At 41.6% G+C, this 24,583-nt stretch overlaps 2 protein-coding genes across 2 annotated transcripts in view; one reads left to right on the top strand and one right to left on the bottom strand.

Annotated features, from left to right (window-relative positions):
- LOC120432857 (galaxin-like) overlaps window positions 1-22,591 on the top strand; it is a 33,630-nt gene extending 11,039 nt beyond the window's left edge. Inside the window, exons 5-16 of the mRNA XM_039598174.1 lie at window positions 997-1,194; window positions 1,502-1,603; window positions 1,768-1,941; window positions 2,225-2,238; window positions 2,406-2,428; window positions 6,168-6,268; window positions 7,951-8,042; window positions 8,769-8,995; window positions 17,712-17,871; window positions 21,835-21,997; window positions 22,119-22,172; window positions 22,250-22,591. Coding sequence (XP_039454108.1) covers window positions 997-1,194; window positions 1,502-1,603; window positions 1,768-1,941; window positions 2,225-2,238; window positions 2,406-2,428; window positions 6,168-6,268; window positions 7,951-8,042; window positions 8,769-8,995; window positions 17,712-17,871; window positions 21,835-21,997; window positions 22,119-22,172; window positions 22,250-22,503 — 1,562 coding nt within the window. The 3' untranslated portion in view covers window positions 22,504-22,591. The remainder of the gene's footprint in view (window positions 1-996; window positions 1,195-1,501; window positions 1,604-1,767; window positions 1,942-2,224; window positions 2,239-2,405; window positions 2,429-6,167; window positions 6,269-7,950; window positions 8,043-8,768; window positions 8,996-17,711; window positions 17,872-21,834; window positions 21,998-22,118; window positions 22,173-22,249) is intronic.
- Window positions 1-24,583, bottom strand: part of LOC120432856 — a 520,225-nt gene that overhangs the window by 176,546 nt on the left and 319,096 nt on the right. The window lies entirely within an intron of this gene.

Genomic DNA, 24,583 nt, shown 5'->3' with positions numbered 1-24,583 from the left:
AGTTACTAATTTAAAGTAACTTACCCAACACTGGTTGTCGGGCTGTGAGCTGAAAAGCTACAGCCGGCTTTAAGCGTACAGCAACCGTGTGTGAAAAGTGGTCAATAAAGAGATGCTGAAAAGCATGCTCATGCAAACATCGTCGGGTCTGCCGTGATATGTTTACAATGAGACTTCTGGTCCCAAACCTCGGCACACAGCGTCTGCAAATCGGGGCTTTCATCTTTACGCAGGACTGTAAGCTGTCATCTGTGAGGCGTGAGCGGTGTTTGTTTTTAACATAGTTCATGGTGGAGAACAGCTGCCGACATAATGTGGATCCGAAGATCCATAATTGGCCTACCTGGGGTTGAAAGTCTCGATAAATGCACAGCATTTCGGCAGGTACACCGGCTTCCGCGAGTGTGACGCTTATTTTGAGCGATGAAAAAAATAATAAGATATAATTTTATTTTTATATTTCAAAATCACAATAATCTTCCAATTTAGAACTACAAGTTAAAAAAAAGAACTAAACACAAATAAAATGCACTTCAGCGAAATACTTCTAATTTATTTTCCCAAACCACCCGGAGCCGCAAAATAAGGACTAAAGAGCCGCATGCGGCTCCGGAGCCGCGGGTTGCCGACCCCTGATATATACCAAACATTAGCCAACATGGCCACTGACCAACCCCTAGCAAGTATAAAGCTAGTATAATGGTGGAAGTATTACTGAGGGACATACTAAATAGATTGAATCAAATCAGTGATTGTTTCATGAAACAGCCATAATGAGATGCATCAAGGCACTTGTTGGGGAAGTTATTATGAATTTCTAAATGAACTTTAATTTGAAAGTTCAACAAGACATAAAAACTGAATGTACAGTAAAATATGATTAGAAAAACACACACACACACTCAAAGGTTTGCCAACATTGCAGCAGCTTGACAGCACAGTTATGGTTAAGGTAAGTTAAGAAAGCAAAAAACAAAACATATTTTCTTTTCACAGATGTTTTTGATAAGGTCAAGCAGTTGTGTTGTGGTTCGCCTGATATTAAGATGATTCTGATGAGGAATTCCAGTCACCATCAGTGCTGTGGTCACAGCCAGTATGACACCGAGACTCAGTGCTGTTGTTCAAATGAGGAGAAGAGGCTGGAGGTACAACCAAAGATTTCATCCTGCTGTCTCAGGGACTCCACTTCAGGTCAATACAGCATGTCACACTGTGCAGAATAGATTTAATAAAATCTGAATCTGAAAGTTCTTGCAGTTTGCATCATAATTTACACGTTAGATGAAGACAAGAAAGACATTTGACGGACTAGAAATGAAAAAAAAAAAAAACCTTATCCCTCAAAAACTCTCTGCAATAGATATGCCATGTCTTTAATGTTGCATATACTTTAAAAAAATCTGTGTGGAAGTATCATAGTTGTCAGAAAGTATTTAAAGGAAGTTAATGTTAATCACTATGACTAATGACTGTGTGTTGACTGTCTTTGCCTCTACAGCTCATTTATGTGGAAATGAGACCTATGACAAAAACACACAACTATGCTGTCAGTCAACTGTTATTGACAAACGTTCACCGAATCACAGATGCTGTGACAAAAGTAAGTGAAGCTGAAAAGAAGAAAAGTATTTCACTGAACATAGATGATTAGAAAGATTACACCAAATGAGGAACATACAGACCTCTTTAAAAAAGCTCCATATTAGCATAGCTATGATTAAAGTGTAAGTGTTTCAGTTTTTGATATCTGTATCTTTTCCACAGGGGCGTATGATGTGGAAAAGGAGCTGTGTTGTGGTCCGATTAGTGATAAGAAGATCCTAACAAGGAACTCTCCAGATCACATGTGCTGTCATCAGGGCCAGTTCAACAGCAAGACTGAATGTTGCTGCTGGAAGGATGATGGTGCTGAGATACAACCGAGGAATTCATCTTGCTGTGAGTCGTGTATATTTGAATGGCATAACTTGCCAAAGGCAGCTTAATGCACATCTTAAAACTCGATTTAAAAGTATGCTTAGTTTTATATTTTATATTTAAATCATGAAAACTGAATACAGTTTTATTTTAGTGTTGGGAACAGTTCCATCATATTTATAATGAAATCAACTCCTACACCACAACCCTTACCGCATTACATTCTTATAATCAGATTAAATGCAATAAATATTGTTAATAAATTATTGTTTTAATGAAAATTCTTTGTGCTTCATGTTCACAGGTATGCAACAAGAGGTAAGTGTTATGTTTTCCAAGAAAGGAAGTTATTAATGATTAAACTGAAAATAACAGACAAGCGCCACTCAAGGGCAAAAAAAGCAAAGAAACACAACAAAACCTAAAAGATATTCACAAAAAAAAAGGCTGTTAACCAAAAACATGCCCTTATCTTAATTTTCCAGGCACCTGTGTTCCAACCCAACTGGTAAGTTAACTGTGGCTTTGCCTTAGACTAACGGTGCGTTCACACCGAACGCGATAGAGGCGGCCAGAGCGTCAGGTTTACATGTAAAGTCAATGGAAAGAGCGCGATGACACGCGATTGCGCGTCCGGCGAAAATTCGGAAGCAGATTTGCGTCGCGAAAATAAAACTCTCATGAAACGCGTCAGTGTAGCGCGTCTGGCGCGTTGACTCGCGAAAAAAAACCGCAGCGTGAGTTTTGTGTTGCATTTTGTGCATACGCGTGTTTCGCCTCTACCGCTCGAGTTGGAAAACCTGAACTCCGGCGGCCAATTCGGCCCGCGACAACCAATCAGGAGGCTGGTGACGTGGCTCTGACCTAGGTACTGCGCGCGTGCTGTCCCGCTATTTTCCCACTGATGTACAAATACCTTTCCGCTAACAAGATAATGTGTTTATTCAGAGGACATCTGCAGGAGAAAGTGGAAGAGCCTCAGGGACACATATAATAAGGAGAAGAGGACAGAGAAGGAGAAGAGGAGGGTCTGCAGCAGGATCGGGAAGAGATGGAAGTTCTTCGCGGTCATGGGGTTTCTGGACCCCTTCCTCACCCAGCTGGGAGACTAGCGGCAATATGGTGCGGATCGTGGAGAACTTCCCCCGAGGACCAGGGACAGCCCGGAGAGGAAGCAGGGGAGTGTCAGTCAGAAGGACAAGGTTTACAGTGAATTAATGTAGGCAGTTAATTTATGCGTGTTGTCATATAGGAATATATTTTGTTTAGTAATAAAACAGTATACAGTGGTCCCGCTGTTCATCCGTCACATTTCGCTGATTTTTGTTATTGCACCGTACAGCTTTCAACAATGCGCATTGCATTCTGCAGCCTGATTGACAAATCTCCTCCGTGTCGTGTCTCCTGCGCTTGCCAAACTTATCATGTTTGGTTTTGATAACCATCACGTCCAATAGTAAAAACAGCACAAAAACACTCGTAACTATGACCCTCATTCGGACATACACACCTGCACCGCGAGGGAAAAAGGTGCACGAAAGTGGCGCGCAGACGGAGAAAAAGCACAGCATAATAAAACTTCCTCCCACATTTCCGGTTCACGCGCGTCAAAATATGCAATTTTGACGCGCGATGGATTTTTCTTGGACACGCGTTGAGGTGCGAATGTGCACGCGTCAAATTAGGGGCGTTTGGGGCGTTTTCGCTCGCGTCTATCGCGTTCGGTGTGAACGCACCGTAAGACAATTCTATTATTGCCCACTTATCCATACATACACACGTACAAATAGTACATACAAACATTTTCTTAACCATCCATCGCCACCTATTGCTTTGTTGACAACACTACAAATCCTTGGTCTTCTCTCAATGAGCTTCATGATGTAGTCACCTGAAATGGTTTTCACTTCACAGGTGTGCCTTGTCAGGGTTCATTTGTGGAGTATCTTGCCTTCTTAATCGGGTGGGGATCATTAGTTATGTTGTGCAGAAATCAGGTACACAGCTGACAGCCCTATTTTAAAAACTGTTAGAATTCATGTTATGGCAAGAACCAATCAGCTAAGTAAAGAGAAGACAGTCCATCATTACTTTAAGGACTAAAGGCCAGTCAGTCTGGACAATTGCTAAAACTTTGACTGTGTTCCCAAGTGCAGTCAAAAAACCATCAAGCGCTACAACGAAATTAAATTATATGAAGACCACCCCAGGAAAGGAAGACCAAGAGTCACCTCTGCTGCTGAGGATAAATTCATCCAAGTCACCAGACTAAGACATTATAAGTTAACAGCACCTCAGCACCCCAGATAAATGCCACACTGTTCCAGTAGCAGACACATCTCTACATCAACTGTTCAGAGGAGACTGTGTGAATCAGGCCTTTATTGTCAAATAGCTGCTAAGAAACCACTACTAAGGAAAAGCAACAAGCAGAAGACATTTGTTTGGGAAAAGCAAAACAAGGAATAGACATTAGACCAGTGGAAATCTGTGCTTTGTTTGATGAGTCTAAATTTGAGATCTTTGGTTCCACTCGCCATGTCTTTGCACGGTGCAGAACAGGTCAAAGGCTCCACCGTGAAGCATGGAGGAGGAGGTGTGATTGTGTGGGGGTGCTTTGCTGGTGACACTGTCGAGGATTTATTCAAAATTGAAGGCACACTGAGCCAGCATAGCTACCACAGCATCCTGCAGCGACATGCCTTCCCATCTGGTTTGCGTTTAGTTGGACCATCATTTAATTTTTAACAGGACAATGACTCCAAACACACCTCCATGCTGTGTAAGAGCTATTTGACCAAGGAGAGTGACGGAGTGCTGCAACAGATGGCCAGGCCTCCACAATCACCTGACCTAAACCCAGTCGAGATGGTTTGGGATGAGATAAACCTCAGAGTGAAGGAAAAAGGGCAAACAAGTGCTTAGCATCTTTGGGAACTGTCAAGACTGTTGGAAAACCATTTCAGGTGACTACTTCATGAAGCTCATTGAAATATTGCAATGAGTGTGCAAAGCAGTAATCAAAGTAAAGGGTGGCTATTTTGAAGAATCTAAAATATAAAACATGTTTTGAGTTATTTCACAGTTTTTTGTTTACTATATAATTCCATATGTGTTGATTCAAAGTTGGATACCTTCAGTGAGAATCTACAATGTAACTAGTCATGAAAATAAAGAAAAAACCTTAAATGACAAGGTGTGTCCAAACTTTTGACTGGTAGTGTATCTGGGGTTGCGGGGTCGATGGAGCGCATCTCAGACATCAACCAACAGGTCACCAGCATATCACAGCTTTATTTTGTAAACAATGATATTTCATATTTATGACATTTATGAATTCATGCTTTAATATTAAAAATGGCTTTAATCTGCTTATTAGGCAATTTTCAGTGGTTAGGAATTTAAGCACTTGTAGGCACTGAAACTACTTGTTTTTTAACCTAAAACCTAATCATCTTTGCAATTTCCTGCAAGTTTAAAAGTTATTCTTAGAACAGCCTTTATAAGCTTTCATACATGAAGAATAAACATGCTGCATCATGGCGCAAATCATGCGGAGAGAATGAGGAGTGGACCCAAACGCAGACAACTGAGAGATAGGTGGAGGATAACAAATGCAATCCTTTATTTGGGCTGCACAACAACACTATAAACAAAAAGCAAGGGGGAATTGAGAACACTAACAAAAGCTAAACTGGAAACAGCTAAACTAAAGAACATGAAGAACAAAGCAAAACTTGACAACCGAGAATTAGGAACCTGAAGCATGGAAACATAGAGGAAGAAACACGGGATGAAGAACAGAATGATGAACAGACAATCTGACGAGGAACAGAGGTAAATACACCCTAAATATACACAAGCAGGAAAACGAGAGGATGGGGAACAGGTGAGAACACAGCTGGGATTAATCAGACATGATGAGATGGGGAGGAGAGCAAAACTGAAGACACTGACACAAGACACAGACTGTCAAAGTAAAACAGGAAATACAAGAGAGACACGAAGACGCAGATTCGACACTTAGACATGGAAACATGAGACGAGGCGAGGTGAGGCACAGGAACAGAACAGACCATAATTCAACGAATAAAACTTAAAAACACTGGGACAGTGACAATGGCATAAATGCCACATGACACCTTGTGTATACCTGTGAGAGGCTTTGAAAACACAGCATAGTATTTATGCGATGTTGACTGTTTTTGTGTTTTTGTTTATTTTGACCTGTTTTTGTATATCCGCAGCACTGAACCAAACACACATCTCTGTGGGTCAACATGCTACAATCCAAAAGAGCACCACTGCTGTGAAAGAAACCAAAAGCCTCACTGGTTCTGCACCTCAGGTATCACTGTCTGTTTGTTTTGGTTTTGCAGCTGTCGTGTCGGTTACTATTACATGAAAATTACATAACCCTGTGGTTCTAACTTTTTAGCTTTTGGAAGAAAAAGTAGAACTGCATCACAGCCCAAACTCCAACAAAGCAGTTAGAACTTAGTGAGCAGTTTATTTTGCTCTACCGGTGTAAAAACAAAGAGTTGCTTTCAGCATAAATTTCCCCTACAGAGCACATTGTGCCAATTGTTCTTGTGATGTTAGCTCACTGTGGAAAACTCTTCAAGTAATAAAGTGTAAAGACATAAAAACATGCCCCTAGTGATATAATTTTATATACTATAAAATACTAAACTAACTCTTTCTAAAACTGAGAATAATGCCTTGGCAGTTTATCAAATGATGAAACAAAGGCTATGTTCACACTGCAGGCCTTAATGCTCAATTCCGATTTTTTGAGCAAATCCAATTTTTTTTTTTGTCTGGTTGTTCACACTACAAATAAAATGTGACCGCAAACGCGCTCTAGTGCGAACGATTCACGGCCCTAAAAGCGTTCCGCGTGCGCAAAAGAAGACGTCACACACAACATGCTCTGTTTACGGAAGTAAAACTGGCGGCTACAGAGCTAGTAGGTGTTGTTGCAGCAGTCTATCAATTTCTGCACAGTCGTAACCAACAGAATTTTGACAAATTAATTAGAGAAAGAAGGACACTGACAAAAAAGAGAGCCCGTGCTTTCACAATGGCCTTGTTTGTTGCTACCTTCGTGCAGAGGTATATTCTGACATGGAGTCGTTTAGCTTGAATAAAATTGTCTCCCCATATGCTAATCAAGTCCAAAACCTCAGTTTCTGTCCATTGACTCGCCCGTCTCCAGTTTCCGCCGCCATGCTTTCTCGTTTGTCTTCTCCGGCGCTGATAATTGTCTTGTGTCAGTGACGTAAAAGACGGATTTAATGCGACATGACCAGTCAAACAGCAGTCGCTTTCTAAAACAACAGATATGTATCGGATTCAGTTCCACATACGAAAGTGACCTAGGTCGGATTTGAAAATATCGGATTTGTGCTGTTCAAACTGTCATACCATGATCGGATATGGGTCACATAGGGTCAAAAAAGTCGGATTTGATGCGCTTTCGCCTGCAGTGTGAACGTAGCCAAAGAAATACCATCTTGTCTTCTATTTGCATTTGTAAAATCCTATATGCTCATTTTTAGTTAACTGTGTGCATTAAAGAGGGTTTTGTGTCATGAACCAGAAGTTCATGCAAGATATGGACCCAAATGCAGACTCCAACCCGACTTAACGTTTCACAAGATTTTATTTACACAGCAGAAGAAGAGTCAGGTAAACATGAATATGCACCAGCTGAGAGCGGACTGAGAGCCACTGGCAGAGAATAATTAATCACAGAGAGTCACTAATGGTGAAAGACCCCGGAAACCCACCAACACCGGCTGGAGAATCCCAGACACTCCCATGGAACATGATAGTTTTATATTTGGGAAAATAACGTGAAACTATAGTTGCAAGGGAACACCCAAACTAATTTGAGTGCATATTTTCTCAAACATTTTCCATGATCTCTCTCTCTCCTCTCTCAGATCCTACTTTTTCCTGTTATGTCTTTCCAGATGTAACTGAATCCTCTCTCCACCCTTCCAACCCTCACACCTCTCTGTTTAGGTCAAAGCAAGGCAACACCCACTGTATATAATCCACACATACAAGTCTGCTGTGATGGATGTATGTCTACGTGGAAGCCTTGGATGGATCAGGTAATAATTGAATTGTTTTTCCTTGTCTTTTTTTGTTTTTCTGTCTCTGGGCCTCATTTGTTGGCTGAGTGTTTAGTTATACTAGACCGGTCAAAAGTTTTAATTTGTGTCTCTGGAAAAAAATTCCTTTTCTAATGACAGTGATAGACTTAAAGCAACGTTTTCTTTCAAATAAAAAAATTAATAAATATTAGGAAAACTTTGGAAGGATTTTAATAAGATTGTTAATGGGTAAAATGATGGACAACACATTTCCACATTAAATTCTACGCAACACACATTAGGATGTAGAGAGCTGACAGCATTGGAAAAGAGAGATTCTAGGAAAAAATACTGCTTTACTGACGCTTTTTGAGAGAGCTCAGAGCCCCACCCCGCTCCTTTTATACAATAACTGAGGGTGTTTTTCGATCTGTCTAAAACTCATCGAACGGCCTCAGTATTCGCTACTACTAATGCAAAAGGGTCAAAAGTCTGGTAAGATTAAAACAGCCTAGACACATTTTATGCAGAATAGTACATAAAATGACCTTAAATTGCACAATGTAAATGTAGTTTAAATGTAGACTTGTTGCAAGTTTCTTTTTCAATATTCCTGACTTTCATCTTTAACCTTTTTTTAAAATTGTCCATAACATACATTATTACATATACATATAAATGGCAGAGCTAGGTTTCTGAGCTGCATTTCTGAACAATTTACTGTATTATCTCTGATTCTTCAAGTGCTGTGGAGAGACACCATATGGCTCGGGACAACGCAGAGTTCTCTGTTGTAATAACACCTTGTATGAGGACAGAGACGATGGAGAGGAATGTTCTGGCACGGGTATTCCTTACAATCCGGCTAAAGGGACCATATGTTGTTCTCAGTTTCACGGCAGCCCAGGACAACACTGCTGTGGGACAGAAATTTACCGGCCTGATGTTGAGATTTGCTGCAATGGACACAGGTGATTTTGTGTGTGTGTGTGTGTGTGTGTGTGTGTGTGTGTGTGTGTGTGTTGCTGAAGAAATCTAGTGAAAAGGGATGGGGTTTTTTCCATTCCTTATTCATCAGCTTGGTATGCAACAGTGTTTGATTTCAGGTCAGTGGGGAGTTAATGTTTATATGCATCTTGTGCTGGTTGAGGGGAAACCCAGAAGGGAGAGGCGTGGGAAATGTCTTGCATTCCAGTAGATTGGCTTTTCTTCATATAAATTCCAGCTGTGCCCAAAACAGTCCCGCCTTTGCTTACTTTCTGGCACTGTTGTGCTCTGGTCTAATGTGATAAAGAATGTGTCTGTCTCAGTCCATGTGGTTTCTGACTGGGTTTGGTGCCGTATGGGTTCAAGTTTGTAGTGTGTTTGCATCATTCAGTAGTCCGGATATCGTATGGCCTGAAAACGTTTGTGGCAGCTATTTTCCTTTCGGTCTCAGTTTTAGTATCGGTGGAGCTGGTTGTATCCTGAATGCTGTCATTAAGCCTATTTTCAACTGCAGTGTCTGTCAGAATGTGTGATGACAGCAGCGCTGGGTATGAATGTATTCTGTGTGAACACTGAGAGCTGAAGCTGCAGTTCTGATTCTCTGCTTTCAGTGTACAGCCTGTGTAATAACTGTGTTGAAGAAGTGGAAAAATATCTTCCAGGCTGACATCCAACAATATACATAAGGACATGTCTCACTCAGCCTCTTGTTGGGAAATCAGTTTTACCCGGGTTCTTTTTCATTCCTCGGGCCTCCAGAGATGCACCGGACCCAGTAGTCATTTTTACAAAATCTTTATTCATCTTCATCTTTACTCATCTTCATTCATCTTTACTTATTCTTTATTCTTTACTCATTCTTTATTCTTTAAGCATACCTAGAAGGGAAGACGAGGCCGGTGTCCCTCTGAAACAATCTTCCCCCCTTTGTTCGTTCCAGCCAGCTTTATAGAAGCGGCCGCATCATAAAACCCCCATGGTGTGGTCCAAACTCTGTGTCTATGTGCACGAGCACGTGAGTGAGTGTGCATGTGGATGTGTGAGTGTAACAGTTTAAGCACTGTGTGTGTCTCTGGTACGTGACTCCCTAGGGGTCATAAAAACCCTGTCTCCCTTCCAGATCACAGTTATCAAGTTACAAATGTTGAGACCCCCACACAGGTATCCTCTGGGGAATTTCCACTCAGCATTAACTCCTCTTTGTCTTACTTTCACAGTTCAATTGGGGGAGGGTCTCCTAAGATCTACTCCTAAGTTCATGACACAGTCAGGCCTTTATTTATATCCAGGGCAGTGTCAGTGTCTCACAATAATTCTACATTCTATCTTAACACATTTCTAAACTCTAAAATAAGCTAAACATTCCTACAAACCCCCCTTTTTATCTGCCCTAAGGCAGATAAAACTACACTAACTCTTTCACCATAATGTTTTCATACTGTGACTCCCCATTTCCCAAAAGTGGCATCATGGTATTGGACTTTGTATCACATTCTCCCACAGCATGATTCATGAGTCTTACGAACAAAGCTCTGATACAAGGCACACAACGACACCCACTTGTTGCTAATATTGCAGTAAAAACAGACAAAGAAACCATAATTGACATAATGAAACCTTTCCATTGCCCAGAGAATGAGGTCATCCACGCTTCCCACGGGTTATCCACTCCTGAATGCTCATACATTGTGGTGGACAACATCCTCAGGCCTTCCAGTGCTCGGGTCACAGAGCAGTCGGGAACTGTGTTATTTGGAATAAAAGTACAATACATATCCCCAAACATCGCGCAAACGCACCCTTTTTCTCCCAACAACATATCTAACGCCATCCGATTTTGTACTGCCATCAAAGATGTGGGACCCAACTGTTCAGCAAGCCCTTCAACTGCGTCCCTGGTAAGGTTAGCCAGTCTCAGGACATTGTGTCATACCAGCGGTTCAGTGAGAGGGTCAACGGGTTCTTCCCAGTTGAGAAGTCCCGCTGAAACCCAAGCTTCTGCCACATGGTGTCCTTGTACGGGCGCCACGTGCCAGAATACTACCCAGACATCATATCCCCGCCATGAACTGTTTAAGCCCTTACATTTAATGACACCACAAAGATCAAATGTATACGAGGTAGTGGACCCTTTAACGTGGTCCAACTCTATACCGCCATAATAATCAAAACACTCATCTGATTTACCTGTTTCACTGCGTTTGGTTCGCTTCGCCGTGGCCTGTGATGGTGGAGTCGCCGGAGTGGATTCGGGTCTGTCTATGGGCAATTCACTTAGAAGAAAAATCACAGTTACAATAACAACAGTTATCACACCTAACACTACCGTTTCTCTCCAATTTCCCCTTAACCAGCCTAGAGAAGTTGACCTGATGTAAATGTAGATGAAAGGCTTGTCTGTTTACATCTTCTCCCACGCAGAAGACTTCTCTGCAGTGCATCAAATCATTTGTGCTGTTCACAGAATCACAATTCCATCGCTGGACTTCCTCTGCGCTGTCACTCTTGGAGCTTGGCACGCTCTCTCCATCCCTCGATTCTCACGTTCCAACGCTGCTGAAGATTTTAAGGCAGAGCACGTCGTACACCTTAGTTGTCTTCCTCAACGTCAACGTCGACACTCTTTCATTTTATTTAAGATTTTGCTGTGCAGAGTCTCCTCATGACGATCTCCTGCGCGATGTTTGCTGTGCTGAAGGTGATCTCTGATCCTCCTGAAGACTCTCTCCTGGCCTCAGCTCCCATCTTGTGGACAATCCCCTCAGCCACTCCTTCTCGCCATGGCACCTCATGACATCTACAGATTAAAAATCGACACTCCTCTTGCCACATGGCTTTCACCATGTTTCAACTCCCCAATGAGACATGTACAAGAATGTTGCACATTCTCTCTAAAACAATCTCCAGGGTTTCCCAGTTGGAGCAGCCATACTCCAGCCTGTAACCCTGTGTAAAAACATTAGTCGGCAGTTACATGTTTAGCTTATTTAAGTCCCAGCTCCACCTGGAGCCTGTATCCTGGAAGACAAATCTGTTAAATCAAACTTCACATTTTCAACCGACTATAGATCATAAGAATAATAAAGTATTCAGCATAAAAGACAAGTATCATGTGCAGATTTTCTCAAATCATTAAATCACTATTATTACCATAATTTGTCCCAAATCATGAATCATCCCAATTTATTCCACAATTTAATCGGTGACTTTCCTTAAGCAATGTCACTCCACTTACTATGAGCTCAGTAGTGGCCAGCTAATGAGCCCATATTCAACTATTCCATAAACACTGCATCTCTTATTTGTTTTCTCATGTCACTTGTCTGTTTTCTGCCGAATCCTTTACAAACACTCTTAGAAAAACAAACATTAACAACACACACATGGACAATCCTGGTGGTCAGGCACAGGTCGACAGGTTCCAGAGGTGCTGTAAAAGGTCATAAGGTTAAGCCTGCTGTAAAAGGAATGACACTGGTTTCAACACAGGATGTGTTTCACACTATTTTCACTTCTCCCCTGTAATATTCAACATTTTCCCAACAACACAATGTAATCGCATAATCAACATATAGCCTGTAAACACAGTTCCCTTCACTCATAAACCCAGTAATCCTGTAGTAGAAAGAACATTAACCATTAGTGTGTCCTGCTGTAACTCACATAATCAAACACATGATTAACTCTCTGCTGTAGAAAAGAAATGTAAATGTTAACGCTGCGCACAAGCCCATGAATAACACACCCCTGATAGATTCAGAAACACAGAAAGTGGCATTTAAAAGGTTAAATCGTCGCGCATTCTAGGATGCTGCTGTCATCTTCCTGCTCCTGTAAAAAGAAACACACATAAATTCATCCACCCTTTTGTCCTGTCTGGGTGGACAGGACAAAAGGACAGGACCTTGAGTAGTGGTCAAGTCTTGTCAGCTTTGATCAGCTTTTACCAGTCAGTCAGTTTTTTTTTTCTCTTTCACTCAGTCATTCATTCATTCTTTCTTTGCTCATAGTGGAAATTATCGTCGCATTTTCATTTCCACGCTCAGCAAAATGACGTCATTTCAAAAAAGAAGACTTTAGATTAGATTACCTCGCTGAATCCTTTTTGGGCAGGGACTCTCATTTTCTAATTGTCCCAAATAAGCGGCTTTCTCCAGAGCCCATTGTAATTTTGGAGAAACTCACTTGCAACAGTTTTCTCGACGTGTCGTATAGCGCTTTTAATTCCCGTCGTGCGAATCTGCTTAAAGAAAAGAAATTCACAAACAGAAATCAGTGCACTGTTCAAAAACAAAAAATAAAATAAAAATAACAGATAAAACTGAAAAACAAAAGTAAAAACAAAAGTAAATAAAAATACAGAAGCCCGGTCCTAGGACTTGTCCCAGAATATTCTTTTTCTAATGGGTGAAAACACACCAAATCTAAAACTTGGTGCCATGTTAAAACCTTCCCCATACATCAGAAACAAAACAAAACAAAAACAAAACAAATCTGCTAGTTTTATTCATTTAAACTCTGGCTGCAGGATTCTGTTCACCCCTGTTATCATGTTCCCCAAAATAATACTAATTCAGTCGTCTATGTATCACTTCTCAACCCACTCAATAAACCAGACAGGATGATGGTAACAGTATTGCCTACTTAAAATTGTGTTTGATCCTAATGAGCTTCATTGCGTGTGTGTGTTAGTCGGGTTAAGACATTTTCTATTTCTGTGTGTCCTTTTATGTACCTTCCCCCTTTTTTCTGAAACAAAACTCCGTTCACTCCAAATTTTGTTTCAGAAACATCTAAATGAAAATCTCTGTCATAGTCAGGCACAGCTAAACCCCAAATGCTTGCAGGTTACCCTCGGCAACCACGCTGTGTGTTATTAACCCCTTCTACAAATATCCTCTTTTGATGTGTAACACTTTATGTATGATTGTGTGCTACCTCTAGTACACATTATGTGCATGTGTGGTGTTGCCTTTCCTTTTCTCTAACAGTAAACTTGCATACCTCAGTGCTTGTCTTCCTCCCCCTTTTGTGGTGGTCTGGACACTTTGTCAATTCTCCACTTCAAGGCAGTCGCTTGTCTCCCTGGATTCCTTAACCCAATTTGATTCCCCACAGTAAAACAGCCTTCATCTGTCCTCACCTCCTCCTTTCTTCTCTCCCACTTCGCAGTCCAATGGCAGTCAGTTCTCATCAGCTTTGTCCCGTGTTTGCTCCCACTGTCTCTTTCATTGCCATCTTGCTCCAAACATGGCAAGTGTCAAACTCCAACAATCTTCTCAAAAGTCCTTCACACACAGTGAACTCGCAGCTTGCTGGAAACGCATCTCCATTCATCCAATCAAGATGATGGATCTTCTCTTTCTGATGCCGTTTGCCCAGAGTGCTGCTGGACCTCTCTGCTCAGGTCTCTGGTATTGTCTCTTGGACTGTTGTCCACTGTTGATGTTCATGCTTGTGCTTCTGGAACTGCACTCTGTGTCTTCAGGGAGAGATTAGCTTCCTTGGAGCTTGCTTTTTCAGGATGAGGACGGGAAGCTGCAAAACAATTCAGCCAAAAAATTCTGGCTGGGTGTTTCTATTTTTTTGTTTCTAATGATCTTAACCTACAATTTTCTTCCGACTGCTGCCCGTGGAGAATTGATCCAGGTCCGTTCCCCACCTGTAATCGACAGACTGAGACTTTCATTATTCACTGTGACTGCATATGTTTTCATCACTCCTAAAGCAACACATCTCCGCTTATTTTGTTTTGAACTCTACTGACTTTAAACCCCAAAAATAACATTCTTATTTGTTCTTAACCGCAAACACAAAAAATCTTCTTGTTGTTGTTAATTATTTTCACCCACAATACTCCAAATTATGTTTTCTTTTGTGTCCAGCAGGGGAAGAAGGTGACCTGTAGTGTCACTACTTCCCCCAGTTGGAGACAATTTCCCACTCACACTTACACACTTTTCTTTTCTTTTTTTTCTTTATTTTCTTTCTCTTGTTTTTTTTTTTTTAAACACCCACACATTAACCTGTAAACTCACTCCTCCAAGCTCATTTTCCTTTCACCCCAACAGCTCTCATACAGTCAGCAATCAAATTCTCCATCCATCCTTGGGTACTTGGTCAGCTTTAAATGTCACTATTAATTTGATCAATTTATTTATCATTAACTTAACACTAATCCACTGTTTAGTTTTTCTTTCTTTATTTTAGTTCACTTTCTCCTATTTGATCACATTTATTTTTTAACTCTTATTATTTCACAGACAATCAACTAATGTACTTTTTTTCTCCCTCTTTTGTCATCAAGGAATTCACACACACTCAGAGCCTGGTCACTCGCCCCCACCTTTCTTTCTCTCTCATACACACACACACTTTACTCCTCCTTTGTTCCACCTGTGAACCCGCCCCTCGAGGCTGGCTCACACACACCTCATGCTTCTCGCAGTCCCATTCAAACTTTCTGCAAGACACCTTCTCTGCTGTGATTCAGGACAACACCCTGATCAGCACAAAGAGTGGATATGGTCTTTTTAGAACTCAACAAAAACAAAATTATAAACTCACGATCTTCAGATCGCAGCCTTTAACCGCGATTTCTCTTTTGTCTCAAAACACAGTCAAATTCAATCCCCAATAAACTCAGAATACACAACAATCAGTGGCACGGCCTCCCGTCCACATACAGCACAAAAACACAATCTTAAACTCAAATCTCTTAGTTCCTACACACACTCACACATTTCCCCAAACACACACTTTTAGACTCGAATTCTTTTTGTTACTTTAATTGACTCCCGTACTTCAAACGAGACGCCGACTCTAACGGCGCTTTCATACACACTACGCAGTCTACACACGCTGCAGTCAGCGGGCTGAGCCAAGCAGTCATACTCTAACTAACGAAGCAACTAACGAAGCAACTTGCCCCCACTCTCATGCAGGTTATCAACCGCGAGTAGGATCCAACACCTAGCTTTAGTTATTTAAGGCGCCCCCGGTGCCCAGGTCACCACCCCAGCAAATCCCACGGACGCGTCCGACCGTGGGTGGAGTTGCCAAACTCGGAGCACACAGCTCTCAGCTGCGACAAGGCCTTAAACCCCGTTTTCTAACTAATAGTAACACACGTTTCCTGCTTTAACGCACGAGGACGGATCACAACACCGCCACTTTTTTCCTAATAACTAAAACGGATGAAACACCGATTCTACTAATCCGTAACAAGCGTCTCCTGCTTTAACGCACTGAGATTTTCTTACGGGGCACTAAACATCAACCTGAAGTTCTTAACAAAAGTTTCTTGCTTTAGTCGCTCTCATCAGTACGCTAAACATCAACCTGAGTTCTTAGCAAAAGTCTCTTGCTTTAGTCGTGCCGCCCCTTTATGCTACTGAGTGAATTTACACTGAGATACGCTCAAGTTAGCGAACAGATAATTTAGGCTTTAAAAAATATGCACGGTTCGAAAATAAATAGGTTGTGCTTACCTTTTAATCATGTGAGCTAGCTCTCTGTTCACCTCGTTTCACGATCTCAGCTCTGCCAATTCCTCTCTGGGCCTCGAGCGAATCCCGGGTTTTCGGCACCAAAACTGTTGGGAAATCAGTTTTACCCTGGTTCTTTTTCATTCCTCGGGCCTCCAGAGATGCACTGGACCCAGTAGTCATTTTTACAAAATCTTTATTCATCTTCATCTTTACTCATTCTTTATTCTTTAAGCATGCCTAGAAGGGAAGACGAGGCCGGTGTCCCTCTGAAACAATCTTCCCCCCTTTGTTCGTTCCAGCCAGCTTTATAGAAGCGGCCGCATCATAAAACCCCCATGGTGTGGTCCAAACTCTGTGTCTGTGTCTATGTGCACGAGCACGTGAGTGAGTGTGCATGTGGATGTGTGAGTGTAACAGTTTAAGCACTGTGTGTGTCTCTGGTACGTGACTCCCTAGGGGTCATAAAAACCCTGTCTCCCTTCCAGACCACAGTTATCAAGTTACAAATGTTGAGACCCCCACACAGGTATCCTCTGGGGAATTTCCACTCAGCATTAACTCCTCTTTGTCTTACTTTCACAGTTCAATTGGGGGAGGGTCTCCTAAGATCTACTCCTAAGTTCATGACACAGTCAGGCCTTTATTTATATCCAGGGCAGTGTCAGTGTCTCACAATAATTCTACATTCTATCTTAACACATTTCTAAACTCTAAAATAAGCTAAACATTCCTACACTCTTACAAACTTATCTTGCTCTCCTTATTTCAATGAGGAATGATCATTCAGAGGACTTGAATATGATTTATTGAGCTACAGAAATTAATTGATCCTTTTGATTAGTCTCTGATGACACATGAAGGCAGAATGGAATGGAACTGTGGTGAAGATAGAGGCTTGGACAGAGCTTTAGGTGACTTGAGGGAGACAGAGATGGGTTCCTGGAAAGGAAAATGATGGAAAAGCCCACAGATTTAAAGCACACAGGGTGGAGTCTGATTGGCTCAAAGAAGGCAGATAAGAAGAGCACTGGACTAGTGTAACGATGTCAGTATTGAATTTGACAGCGTGGGAAATTGGAAGTCATGTAAAGAACTGACTAGCAGGCAAACACCCAGGAAACCAGACAGATCTTGAAATTACATATCTTCCTTATTGAACTTCTGCATAAGCTTCATTTGATATTAATTGCTCCCTCTGTTTTCCTCCCAGACATCCCAAATCAGAAAACATTCACTGCTGTGGGGTCAAAGCCTACAACATTAAAGACCCACAAATGAAGTGCTGTGCAGGAAGTCTGTACAATCTGACATCATTAGATAAGCATGGAGGGGACGCGCAGTGCTGCGGATCCACTCTGCAAAAGCCACAGGTAGTTTATCAATAATGATTTATATAATATAATAATGATGTTATCTAACCATTTTTCGTGCATCCTATTATTCATGCCATGAGAACTTATTTGAGATAAACTATATGAATTTCAGGGGCAGGACGACACATCAAACACTCCACTTCAGGTTATATCTCTATAAATGCCTCACATGCTTGTTTGTTCTCATTTCCATGCCCCACCGTCCATCCGTCTTTCTCAGTTTTTCACACCCTCTCATCATTATCAGGGGATCTGTGAGGTTCAGGAGCCACTGAGAATCCGTCACTGAGCCGTTCTCTGTACTGCATTCTCAGGCCATGATCTTTGCTTTCTCCATCTGCTTTCTCTATCATATTTGAGATTGCAGTCCCAACTAGTGAATGACATAATAGAGCTGCAAGGTGAAAGTAGCATTATAGGCCACCCTAGTTTCAGAAATTATGGTCCCATTAATTTTGACACTGTTTTTTCTTTTCTTTTTTTCTCCAAAAGCATTTTGAATTTCCTTTCTAACTTGTGACAGCTCTTATTAACCAGTTGAGCATTAAATCTAGAATGTAATTGTTGGGTCTGCGCTTACAGGCCCCGCTGGTTACACAGAAGGGAAACCTGGTGGGAACCAGGATCTTGGAGCTGAACACTCCTAAACCGAGTTAATGATAAAAATAATAAAAAACATTACGATAAAAACCTATAAAAAACATGAAAATAATAAATTTCACACCCGAGCCTCAACTCTCATGGCCCGGTACCAAACGACTCCGGTGTCACACAGAGTTGATAAATGCATCCAGGAGAAGATTACTGTACTTTATAAAAGTCAGTCCAAAGAATTCTTTAAAAATCATTTCAAAAAAGGAGGAGGATCTTCAGTCTGAACCTAAACACAACAATTTATATTTAATTGTTGTCTTCGGTGGCCTCAGAATCTCATCTCTGCTTTTTGCGGATGATGTGGTTCTGTTGGCTTCATCGGGTGAGGGCCTCCAGCTCGCACTGGAACGGTTCGCAGCCGAGTGTGAAGCAGCGGGAATGAGGATCAGCACCTCCAAATCGGAGGCCATGGTTCTCAGCCGGAAAAGGGTGGAGTGCCCACTCCGGGTCGGGGATGAGTTCCTGCCCCAAGTGGAGGAGTTTAAGTATCTCGGGGTCTTGTTCGCGAGTGATGGGAGAAGGGAGCCGGAGATCGACAGACGGATTGGTGCTGCGGCTGCAGTGATGCGGACGCTGCACCGGTCCGTCGTGGTGAAGAGGGAGCTGAGTGTAAAAGCGAAGCTCTCAATTTACCGGTCGATCTACGTCCCGACCCTCACCTATGGCCACGAGCTGTGGGTAGTGACCGAAAGAACGAGATCGCGGATACAAGCGACAGAAATGAGCTTCCTCCGAAGGGTGGCTGGCCTCTCCCTTAGAGATAGGGTGAGAGGTTCGGCTATCCGGGAGGGGCTCAGAGTAGAGCCGCTGCTCCTCCACATCGAAAGGAGCCAGTTGAGGTGGTTCGGGCATCTGACAAGGATGCCCCCTGGGCGCCTCCTGGGTGAGGTGTTCGGGCATGTCCCACCGGGAGGAGGCCCAGGGCAGACCCAGGACGCGCTGGAGAGATTACATCTCGGCTGGCCTGGGAACGCCTTGGTGTTCCCCGGATGAGCTGGAGGAGGTGGCTGGGGAGAGGGAGGTCTGGGCTTCTCTGCTTAGGCTGCTGCCCCCGCGACCCGATCTCGGATAAAGCGGATGAGGATGGATGGATGGATGGATAACCAAACCATCATTATTAGGCTTTGCAAGCCAAACTATGCAGTTGCCGCCAAGGCCCCAGTGAAACTAATACTAAAACATTAATATTTAGCGATATATCAGAATGGTAGCAATATTGAAATGTATTTACTTTGGTATAGTATTATATTATACTATAGTATCTTTTTCTCTCTTAGTTTCTTTACTAAATGTACCAGTATATTGTTTACATGTTTGAAATAAATTAACAATAACAATAACAATTAAAGCTGCATGCAGTGTTATGAGGGCCCTCGCACCCTGGCGCGTCGAGCCACGCCCAACACCTACACCCATCATGTCTGATCTGATGTCACATTGATGGAATTCATGCGTAGAACCACCAGCTAAAATTTCATCCTGTTCAATGATGATTATAGTCGTCCCACTAGGTGGCGCTCTAACCATTACCGAGCTCGACTCCCGACCTTGGGAGAGTTTGGACATTGTGTTTTTGAGTGACAGCAGATTACTGCTCTTTGGCGAGTGATTGAAACTCCACGTGCCGCCATGACCACCCCGTTTCCCTAAACGTAAAAAGCTTCGCAATTTACCATCACAAAGGTCTTTAGATTCCATGCACCGGAGATCACGTCATTTTGATGAAATCCCGAGGAGGAGTTCGTCAAAGTACGAGGCCTGAAAAGAGGAGAAAATGTAGCCAAAATTACACTTTAATTTTAAAATGGCTGACTTCCTGTAGGATTTGGGATATTGCTCTTTGAGACTTTTTTGTCCATCTTGATATCTAACATAAGCTTACCAGGTTTCAGACTTATAGATGAAACACAGAGCAGGGGCTGATGTTTTAAAATTTTGCAGGGGGCGCTGTGGAGCCAGAGGGGCCGATGGCGCGATATGGCAGCCTTGCTTCTGTCAGTCTGCCCCAGGGCAGCTGTGGCTACAACCGTAGCTTGCCTCCACCAGTGTGTGAATGTGAGTGTGAATGAATAATGTCATTGTAAAGCGCTTTGGGTGCCTTGAAAAGCACTATATAAATCCAATGCATTATTATTATTATTAATTATTATAATTATTATTATTATTATTATTATTATTATTATTATTATTATGCAATTTTCCATGAAAAATGATCATATATCAAGAAAGCCTTCATCACACTGGAGGTGTGGGCCAAATTTCAAGAGTTTTTAAACTTTCCAAGCCACTGAAAAGCCACTTCATCTTTCATGGTGAACCGCCTTGCCACCAGGGTGTGCCGTTCAGTTTAAACTCACAATTTTCTCTCAGAAGCATCATGAGGGACTGATGTTAATATTTACCGCTTTTGAGGTGGACCTGATGAACCTGTAAAATTAAGTATGTCAAAGTATAATACATGACATTTCGTGTTCCCACTAGGTGGCGCTCTGCGTATTCCTGACAATGGGCATATCAATCTGTTCAGAGCAGGTCTATCATCATGTCTGTAAAGTCTGGCACTGATCAGATCGGATTTCTTTGAGTTACACTAATTTGTTTCTTCATGGCGAGACATCAATTTTCGCCATGCTGCTGGGGTCACACCCTTTTGCGAAAACTAACACCTTTCACTGTAACCCAAGACCAACTCCTTAAGGCTTTCCTGGAGAGATTTCAGGTCGCAGACGTCACGCACCACTATACTGTACCCCAAACTGTAAAACATGACATTTCCTGTTCCCACTAGGTGGCACTCTCCCTGATGTCAAATGTTGCAGTTGAAATTTGTTCAGGGGTGGACCCTGATCATATGTGCGCAATTTGGTCCAGATTGGACAATGTATGACAGAATGAGAGGCAATAAGATTTTCATGGCGACTCATTGAAATTCGTCGTGGCGCCACATCTACACCCTAGTCCGAAAACTCAAAAGCTCCGCAATTTAACATTGCCCAGGTGTGTAGTTGACACTGACCAAATATGAAGCTTATACAGTCAAATCTCAAGGAGGAGTTCACAAAAGTACAAGGCCTGGAAATGGCAAAATTAGAGCCAAAATGTCACCTTCAATGCAAAATGGCGGACTTCCTGTTGGATTTGTATCAGTGGTTCCACTGACTTTTTTGTTCGTCTCAGCATGATAGCACTTTTAGTGCTCAGGCTCTAATAATATTTAGTGTATATCTGACAGTCAGAATACCTTCAGCAAAAAGGAATATTACACCTGTCTTTAGAAACTTAAATAACATCTCTTTTTACTACCAGGACATTTGCTGCTCAAGTGAGGACAAAGAGGTGATCTACTCTGCCAAGACAGGGTTCAAATGCTGTGGTCACCTCTATTACAACACCGCCCTGTGGTCATGCTGTGCTGGGAGGCTGAGATCAATCCATGAACCAGGACAGGGTCGAAGAAAGATGATTAATGGTTTGTTTTGTCTGCTTAGATGTCCTTTCTGTGCAGTAGAACTTCATTTGATGTTATTTTAATTTGATGGCACAGCCCAGATCCTGCATTTTACCAATAATGTGTATAATGTTGTTTTCAGAATCCAAAGTCCTATCTGTGAATAATCTGAACAAAACAGATCTTTGCCAAAAAAGTAAGTCTTTTTTTAACATCAAAATAAATGCTGACGTTTTGGTTTGTAATGCTATGACTTTATGTATCTTTGTTTAGTTTACATTGGGACTGTGGAAAGTGTGTCTCAGCAGAGCGTTGTGTTTGGGAATGTGCTGAAGGTTCATGGTATGAAGACCAAAGTGAAAGCTCTGCCTTTTCCTTACATCCTGGAAACAGATGATCGCTGCAGCTCCCCTAAACTGATTCTTGGGAAGACCTACTTCTTTAACAAAGTTAATGTTTTCACTGACTTCAATCATGACTCTGTTCTTCAGTCACTCCATGTCATTATTTGCAAATGTTCACCTTAGGTCACCATTGGTTGATTTATACATGGGCAGTCCTGATGAGTTACTCTATTCTCTGACAAAGTACTCATTTTGTATTTTCATTTTGTGCTTGCAGTATTGAGTTTTTCACTGTCTTGAATGTATTACACATTACTGCATTGTTTTGCATTGGTCTGTTAGCAATAGTGATGGTATCCTAAAAAGAAAGAAATATACCTAATTTGTCCTTTTTTTTTTTGTGTATTACTAGAGCCATTACTAATGGTTGATTCTCACAATTAAATCAAAGAACTCCTTATGTAACATCTGTAACTGAACCCAAGAGTTTAACTAGTAACCGTAAAGTCTTTACCTGATTTAGAAACAGTAATGCATTACTTTTAAATTGCTACACTTAACACTGCTTACTTATGCATTTAAAATAAATACATACATAATATTACTAAAACTGCAGCATCAGTTACATGTTACTCTGCACGTAACTAGCCAAACCCTGCTGTTCCTCCACTCTCAGAAAATCTGTTCACTGAGATGACTAAGTGAAAATATTCAAAATCACTAAGAACATTGTAGCTTTTTACTGAAATATTTCACATTGTACTCACTCGCATAACTTAAGACAGTTATTACTACTGTGACACAGCCCAGTTGGTACATATTTAAGTATACAATGTATGCAATAATACAATGAAACAGTTAACTCCAGAAGTCTAAAAAAAGCTAGCATGGAATCAACTGTTGCTGACTTCTTACAGCACTATAAAAGGTAGCTTGCTAAAATATTAGCATATAGCTTGTTGTTTACCTTTAAGCTACTTTCTTGCGCTGAAACAAATTATAATACATAATTTAAAAAATGTTTGTACATGACCTTGACCCTATTAAATTCCGTTCTTTTTCTGAATTCTGTTGCCGACAGAGAAAGACTTCCGACTCAGAGTGGTCAAGTTTATTAAAAAAAAAAAAAAAAAAAAATTCTCTTTATTTTACATTTCCGGAAATGGAGATCTGCAGAGACGAAGACGTACCCCAGTTCTGAAAGCATAGCAAGCAAAATACGTGTATATATAGGTTTGCTATACGTCACACACAGTTTCGATCAAAACAACTCTGCTTAGTTTCACTTTCTGTCTGCACGCTTCCTGTTCTCTGCAAAAGCATGCAGTTTCCTGTCAGTACTTGTGTGCCAGAGCCATTATTTAAAACCACCAAATCCTTCTCCTCAACTACATCTTCTACCACTTTCCCATTAATGTCACTACGGTGCCCCCATAAAGTGCTGTGTGCATTAAAATCCCCACACCAAACTATTTTCCCTCTCCAATCCCTTAAAAGTAGTTCCAGTTCTCTCCTCTCCAACTTTTTGCATGGATTATAAAAATTAATTACTTTGATATTTCCTGCCCTAGACCATACTTCTACAACTATCACCTCTAACTCTACTGTAGTGTCTAGCTGACTATACGTAATCCCACTCCTAACAAACATTGCACACCCTCCTCCATTTTTACCCACCCTGTCCTTGCGAATGCTTGTATATCCTTGAATAACAAAATCTAGACATGGTTTAAGCCATGTTTCTTGTACATATAATATCTGGCTTTGAATTTAATGCACAAATAAAGCCCTTCAGTTCTTGCCCATTCGCAATTAGGCTCCTAGCGTTCCATTGAAGAATAAGCATTAAGTTACAACTTGTGGGTCTGATGTACCTTCTCCATGACTAAGATCTGAATGTATTTTTTCCCAAGACAAATCCCTCATATTGAAAAACTTCGCTGCTGCTTTTACTATTATCTTGATCTTTTCTGTCTTTTTTTTGGCTTGTTCTGTACAATTAATGACATACGCCAAGAACAAGACAAGTTTATCCATTTGGACTTCAGCGAGATTCCTGCCTTTCTCCTCCATCCCTTTCCCACCACCTATTCCTTGCTCCTCATCAGGTCTTCTGCCCTTGTTTGTTATGCTCTTCAAAGCTTCTGCATAAGATATCCTCTCCTCTGTTTGAATTTGTTGAACTTCTGCTGCCTTCTTCCTTACTGTGCACCCACCATACGCTGCTGCATGTGGTCCCCCACAGTTGCAACACTTCACCTGA

This window comes from Oreochromis aureus, linkage group 14 (genome assembly GCF_013358895.1).
Source record: "Oreochromis aureus strain Israel breed Guangdong linkage group 14, ZZ_aureus, whole genome shotgun sequence".
NCBI lineage: Eukaryota > Metazoa > Chordata > Actinopteri > Cichliformes > Cichlidae > Oreochromis > Oreochromis aureus.
The sequence above is the reverse complement of the archived record's forward strand: the minus strand, read 5'-3'. Positions and strand labels throughout refer to the sequence as shown.